Below are 7,549 nucleotides of genomic sequence, written 5' to 3'. Positions count from 1 at the left end.
TTGGATGAATCCAAGGCCTTCTCAACAACATACTATAGAAAGGGTGGATATCCATAACTTGGAGTACCACTAAGAACATTTATGGTCCTATATACAACTCTACCTCTAAAGTCCCAATATTCTATCTAGGTGAGCCATCATATGCTCTTGCCATTATGGTACTAGGCTTCATATGAGATTCGTCGACTGGCATTTCTTTTAGCATATGTTTTGGCAATACATTAAGAGTTGAGCCGTTATTGACGAGTACCTTTCCAATAAGGCAATCTGTGCATTTCACGATGATATACAAAGGTTTGTTATGCCTAGTTCCTTTAGCATCTAATTCATCAGCGGTGAAGTATAGGTAATTAGAAGCGTGGATCCTCCCTACCAGGTGCTCTATGGTTTTTTGTTCAACATCCTGGGGTACATATGCCTCATTCAATACATTTTGCAAGGCATTTCGATGCGGCTCTGAGCTTAGTATCAAGGACATGAGGGATATCATCACTAGAGTCTTTTTGAGTTGATCTACTATGCAGTACTCACTATGCTTTATCAACTTCAGAAATTCATTTGACTCCTCTTCTGTTATTGGCTTATTCACCTCCATTTCTTTGTCAAGATCCACCACTTCTTTGCCTTTGACTCTCTTCAACTCCTTGGGCATAAAACAACGGCCACTTCATGTTAGCCCACTGATCTTAGTATGAAATAAAGGGAGGGGGCTTAAATGTTTGAGGTATAACCATAATTATATGGCATTGCACTATGATCTCTTTTTACAAATGAAGGTTTAGTTAGAATTAGCTTTGGTAACCCATTAGCTGTAGTTTGAACTTTACATACCTCTGACGATTTATCTCGTCCTTCCATTATACTCACCTCCTAGTTGCCCTCCATGGTTTCAAGTCTCAATTCTTCCAAGATTAGCATCTTCGCAACCTTTCTGACGAAACTTGATACAATCTTTGATATGATGTCCCTCCATCCCGTAGAACTCAAAATAGTTATCCCTTCCAGCTGATATTCAGTGTTCATGTTTAAGAATCCTAACTATAACAACATGTCGTGCAACCTTTTCATGGGTACCTTCAACAGTTGGTTTTGATTACCAACCTCTATCATGCCCACTCTCGAATTACCAGCAACATGTTTAGGCAGTGGATTTGAATTGATGTTGGGCGCATCTTGAAAAGATACCCACTCCATTTTGATAAGTTCTGACAACTTCCTTTTAAAAGCATAGCAAGTTTCAATTGCGTGCCTAGGATTGCTAGCATTATCAATGACTATTATGTAGAGAAAAAAACATGATTTAACATAGCTGACATACTTATATTTTAATATTAAATCAGAACATTATTGATGAAAGGATATTAATTACATTGAAAAATCGGTCACTAAAAGGTTAAGTCAAACCACCAATGACTTTTCTAATATTTTGGAAATCATGACATGTTGCTAGACGATGCACCTAATCTTCAAATATAAAATAATTATTTATTTAATTGATAATAAATTAAATTTTTTAATTTAATTAATTCTATTTTATTATAATTATAATTTATATTTCGGTTAAGATATTAGGAACCTAATGGGTCATAAACAGTAAGAACCATTAGTCAGAAATTAAATTGAGATGATATAATTAAGTATGACTTGATTAAAATATATTTTAAGAAATTAAAGATTAAAATATAATTAATATAAGGATTATATTTCTAAACCTAGAAAAATTAAGTGGAGCAGAGGTTTTGTGACCCATAGGTCTTAAGACAAACACAATGATTTTCCTAATGGACAACTTTGACATTGAAGATTAAAACGTTTGTTGGTACAAATAGTCTTATTTTTGGAGACTAACAATTGAAAAATCATTTGATTGTCCTCACACTCTGAACAAAATGGCACAATACGTCATCATAGGCATATTGTGGAAACAAGACTTACTCTTCTAAGGCAATGCAAAACACCATTTCAATTTTGGAATTATGCTTTTGAAACCTCGGTTTATCTTATAAATCACATGCCTACTCCTGCTCTTGAAAACAAATCTCCATTTGATTGTTTGTTTCTACGATCCCCTGATTATCATTTTTTGCATACCTTTGGATGTCTCTACTTTCCTTTTTTGCGTCCCTATAACAATTATAAATTGGATTTTCATTCCCCTCCATGTGTGTTTCTTGGTTATAGCTCCTCGCATCTTGGATATTAGTGTCTTGACATTGCATCTCATTGTATTTATATCTCCTGTCATGTCTGTTTTCATGAACATATCTTTCCATTTTAAAATTCTAAACAAATTGCAAAGGTTTCATCCACTCCCCCCCACCCATACTATCACTACTGTCCTCCCAGATCTACTCCATTCACTGTTGTTCCCCACTCCTACAGCCTTACCACCATAAATAACCCACCTACCACAACATCCACCACTCCCTTGCCCATCATCACATGCATGTTTATCTAACCATTTAGCTGCAAATACAATTTGCAAATCAGTGTCCCCCACCTTTCAGGGTGACTACTCTGCTAGTGTTAGGACAACCTCTACTTCTTCCTTTGCTCCTTCTCATTTGGCCAGTGTCCCAGCTGCTACCAACTTTGCCTCTACTGATAATCTTGTTTCTGCAGGCAGTCCTTTGTTTATGGTAGATTCCCCTTAACCCCTTCGGTGGGCCTAGATCTTGTGGTTGATTTCTCCTTCTATCTGCTGCAACAAGACATCTTATTGCCATCTTCTTCTCCTGCATTGGTTCCCTTGATCAATAAACACCTTATGGTTCTTCGACTGCGGCAGCTGAAGTCAACCAATCTAGTTGTTTCCACTACCATTGTCACTACTTCCCCTTCGGTAATGCACTCTCCCTCTTCAGAACCTCTTGCTTTCTCTAATGCTGATAGGTATGTCATTTGGCATGATGCTATGTATGGTGAGATCAAGGCTTTGCGCTCTAATCATACTTGGTCTACTCCCTTTCATCATTTGATGAATGTTATTGGTAGCAGATGGGTGTATTGGATCAAACATCGTGTGGATGGCAACATTGAGCGTTATAAAGCACGCCTCATAGCTAGAGGTTTTACTTAGTAAGAAGGCATTGATTATTCTGAAACCTTCAGCCCAGTTATTAAGCAAGCCACCGTCCGATTAGTCTTCTCCATTACGGTTTCGTGCAATTGGAAGATTCATCAACTTGATATTCATAATGTCTTTCTCATTGGCGTTCTTGCTGAAGATGTCTATATGAAACAACCTCCAGGTTTTGTTGACTCTACTCTTCCATCTCATGTGTGTAGATTGCACAAGTCATTATATGGTTTAAAACAAGCACCAAGGGCATGATACACTCATATAAGTGATTTTTTGCTCTCTATTAGTTTTCTTGCCTTGAAGGTTGACTCCTCCCTGTTTATCTTGTCTTATTACACTAATATCTTTTATCTTTTAGTATGTTGATGATATCCTACTTATAGATAGCAATTCTGCTATGTTCCATCGCCTAATCCAATTACTAAGCTCTAAATTCAAGCTTCATGACTTAGGCGTAGTTCACTACTTTTCGGGTATTGAAGTTCAGTCTATAAGTATGGGTTTGATGCTTCGTCAGCACAAATATATTCTTGACATCCTCACTCGGGCTGATATGACTTATTGCAAACTCATTAACACTCCAGTGTCTCCTTCAAAAGTTACTATATTGCTAGATACTTCATTCTCTGATTCCACATGGTTTTGTCAAATTGTGGGTGCTCTTCAGTATCTTACCTTCACCCGCCCAGATATCTGCGTTGTTGTTAACAGAGTATGTTAGTTTATGCATGCTCTTATAGACTCTCATTGGGCTGTTGTTAAAGGCATTTTACGCTACCTTAAAAGTACGACATCTTATGGCTTTCATATCACTTGCGATTCCTCTTTTACTCTCCATGGTTTTACAGATGCAGATTGGGCTAGTAGTATTGATAATTGCAAATCTATGAGTGGCTACCTTGTCTTTTTTGGTCAGACACCAATTTCATGGAAATTCGGCCAGCAACACACAGTTGCTCACTCCTCTACCGAGACTGAGTATAAAGCCTTAATAAACGGTATTGTTGAGGTCATTTGACTTCAATATTTGTTAGCAAATCTCCAGGTTCCCTCCATCTCTACTCCTACCATTTTGTGTGATAACCTTGATGCTACCTATCTCTCCGTGAATCCTATTTTCCATGCTCGCACTAAGCATGCTAAGGTAGATTATTACTTTTTTCGTGACTGGGTTTCAAAAAAAGAGATTCAAATTCATTTTATCCCCTCTCATGATCAACTCACCGATGTCTTCATCAAACCTGTAACGGTGTCTGACCAAAGAAGACAAGATAGCCACCAGAATAGGTAGGGTTGCGGCAGAAGGGGAAGCTGGCATCGTCGGTGCTGCAAAGAGGGAGGTAGCTTGTGGCTGGGTTGAGAAGTCCATATCAAAGAGAAGAGAAAGTGTTTTAATTTGTTTAGGGCTCTGAAACCAAGTTAAGAATAATAGAATGGCTTGTGCCCTAGCCAACCTTTCCTATTTATATATATATGTGGCAGAACACGACAATAACTGCAGGGATTGCAACTTTAGAATGGTCCTACATTAATTTTCTATTCAAATATATACATGCTATATATTCTATAATAGCTAGCACTCTAGATATAACAATCTATTTCTCCTAAATAGGAATTTAGAAGATTTCTTATTGGTGGTTTGTGTGGATTACTGTTAAAGGTTGAACAATTAGATAATTTGTGATATGTGATAACTTTGCCTTTAAAGAGTTATTCAAAGCTAAATAAGATCAAATCTTTAGGTAATAAATCCTTATATAACTCTAGATCTGTCTAACGTAGTTCTAAGAACTCCCAAATAATTTTGATTCATGATTTTCCCTACGTGTATAATATGCGAGAAACCCAACACCATATACATCAAATTGTATGCTTTTTACATTGCAATCAAATTATACGACAAAGATTCGAATGGGTGATGATGAAAAGAAGAGGAAGAAGAAAGTGAAATAACTTTATATGAAGTTAATAATGGGGTTCTTGTGGAACCAGAAATACCATCTCCAATTTTCAGCAGAGTTCTCAAAAAAATATTATATATAAAAATTAAAAATCTATTATGCAACTTAGATTATCATGTTCTATAGATAGCAATAGAATTTTCATTTTAATTGATCATTACTTAATAATTATAGCTATTCTTTTATGGAAGATATGTAAGCTGTTTAGACATAAAAATCTTATTTGTGGCTCTTAATCACTAAACAATTTAATTGAACTTAAGTGTTTTTTATAAATACACATAGATCTCTCTCTCTGTTTGTATATATAATAACTACTGAAGAAAATAATTCAAATGAAAAAAAAAGGGAACTGTGATGTGAAAAAATATAAAAAGAAAGGATGGTGTTGGGGACCTCTCGGCATTTGTCTTATCTTTTCGTGAATAGTCACTGTAAGTGGCAAAAAATCTTTGTGCCCGAAAGCGAGGGGAGGCTTAGCTCATTAGCACCCAGAAAAGAAAGAAAAGGATTTCTTGCATGTCTAGAAGAAGTTTCTGTCAAGCTAGAAATTGTGGTTGATGCATGTTCTATTATTATTCTTGATAAATTTTCATTTCACAGCCATCCAAATTTAGTTTGTTAATTAGGGATTGCAAGCATTAAATGGAGAAGTAATGAGCAAAGATCATGAAAGTGGTTCTACCTACTTATAAGCTGGAACACAAATCTATTTATGACAGATAAAATCATGAACATTCAAGAGTATGCATGCTAGTCCTTTATCTGACCTTCTCCCTCACTTACATATCCATTCTTGATGAATTGGATGCGAATCTTAACACAATCAGAGAAAGGTCCCAAATGGATAAATCCAACTTCTTTCTACTACTCAGCACATATGCCTCCATGCAAAGGAAATTGATCAAAATGCACTTTAATACATAGATCATCAAACTTTGGATAGAAGTTACAGAACAATTTGCATGTGTAAGATTACATATTGTCATTATTTTGATAATGTGAAATACCGTACAAAGGAGACGTCTCTATTTTCCGTATGAAAGATTCTTCATCTATATCGTGCAATTACTTTTTGTGTAGTGTCACACTTCTATTTGTGTCATGTATCAATCGATCAGTGATTTTAGAAACCGTCCGAAATATCTAGCAGAACATTCTTATTTTGCTTCGCAATCAAATCTTTTTCTCTTTTCTACCATTGCCAATCCACCCAAAACCTTCAAATCTAACCCTATATAAACGAGTCTCATGATATCAAGCACCTCATAACAAAAAAACTTAACTGCCCATCACAATATTCCTTACTAGCGAGCTACATCATTTGTTTCTCTCCTGCTCGATCGGTTTTGAGACTTCTAGCTAGCTTGTAATTAAACTTGCTGAGTCATTGGCATTTGTTTCTTGCTCGTTGGTTTGGAAATGGAGAGGGTGACAAATTTGGCATCCGAGAGACCAGTTGTGATCTTCAGCAAGAGCACTTGCTGTATGTGCCACACCATCAAGACTCTCTTCAATGAGTTTGGGGTGAGCGTGGCTGTCCATGAGCTTGATGAGATGCCTAGAGGAAGGGAAATTGAGCAAGCACTCTCAAGGTTTGGATGCCCAACATTGCCGGCCGTGTTCATTGGAGGTGAACTTGTGGGTGGAGCCAATGAGGTGATGAGCCTTCACCTTAATCGTTCCTTAATCCCAATGCTTAAACGTGCTGGCGCGTTATGGGTTTGATCCATCGATGAGCTAACTTAGCTACGCATCAGGCACTAACCAAATAAATTATGAAACATGTTCTGGTTACTCATAACATACATGTATGCTCATGCATATATCTATATATATATATATATATATATATATATAAAATAGCTTGCAATAATGTTATAAATCATACTATAGGTGTCGGATGTGTAATTAAGTATATTGAGTATTAGCTACTATGTGTAGTTTGTGCTGAGAGATGGTTTACGTACTTCTACTCCTTTTTGTAATGCAATGCTACTATTATATATGTGCTTTTTGGCTAATAAAATCGCAGTTTGCATAAATTTAAAGATATGAATGCCTTTTGTTCTAAATTTTTTTCTTTTTTGATGAACGTGATCAACATTATTAATAAAAATATTTAAATGAGGCCTTGGCCATATGTATAAGACCAATACGGCCAGAGGAAGAAGAACAAACATCAAGGAACTGATACTAAAATTAATTTCCAGCAAGAGAAACCAAGACATTCAAATGCCAGCAAAAGCACTAGATCTTGATCCTGTTAATTTACCTACGCTAAATGTTACATGAATTAATCTTAATGCGAATAATGATGTAGTAATTAATGAGAACTATTCCGTCGCTAATATCCTGCATTCTTGTATTGAGTGGGTGAAATGACCTAGCGAACTAGTTTATTTTAGCTAGACCTAGAGGGTTTCATCGTCATAAAGCCTGATCTGGCCTGACCAATGAATTCGATCATGAGTCTGGCTTGTTGTTTACAGTTAAGAAAAAAAAA

At 36.2% G+C, this 7,549-nt stretch overlaps 1 protein-coding gene across 1 annotated transcript; it reads left to right on the top strand.

Annotated features, from left to right (window-relative positions):
• The first annotated feature begins 6,310 nt into the window (after positions 1–6,310).
• On the top strand, positions 6,311–7,094 carry LOC118039468 (monothiol glutaredoxin-S2). The gene has a single exon (XM_035046177.2). It carries the CDS (start codon positions 6,466–6,468, stop codon positions 6,769–6,771), a length of 306 nt encoding a protein of 101 aa, XP_034902068.1. The 5' UTR covers positions 6,311–6,465; the 3' UTR covers positions 6,772–7,094.
• The last annotated feature ends 455 nt before the right edge of the window (positions 7,095–7,549 follow it).

The sequence above is a fragment of the Populus alba genome, chromosome 8, assembly GCF_005239225.2.
Source record: "Populus alba chromosome 8, ASM523922v2, whole genome shotgun sequence".
In the NCBI taxonomy this organism is placed as follows: domain Eukaryota; kingdom Viridiplantae; phylum Streptophyta; class Magnoliopsida; order Malpighiales; family Salicaceae; genus Populus; species Populus alba.
Note: the sequence above shows the minus strand (reverse complement) of the source record. Positions and strands in the feature narration are given on the sequence as shown.

Bases quoted from the DNA above. Each gene is read 5' to 3' on its own strand.
- LOC118039468 (XM_035046177.2), top strand. From the start codon at position 6,466: ATGGAGAGGGTGACAAATTTGGCATCCGAGAGACCAGTTGTGATCTTC.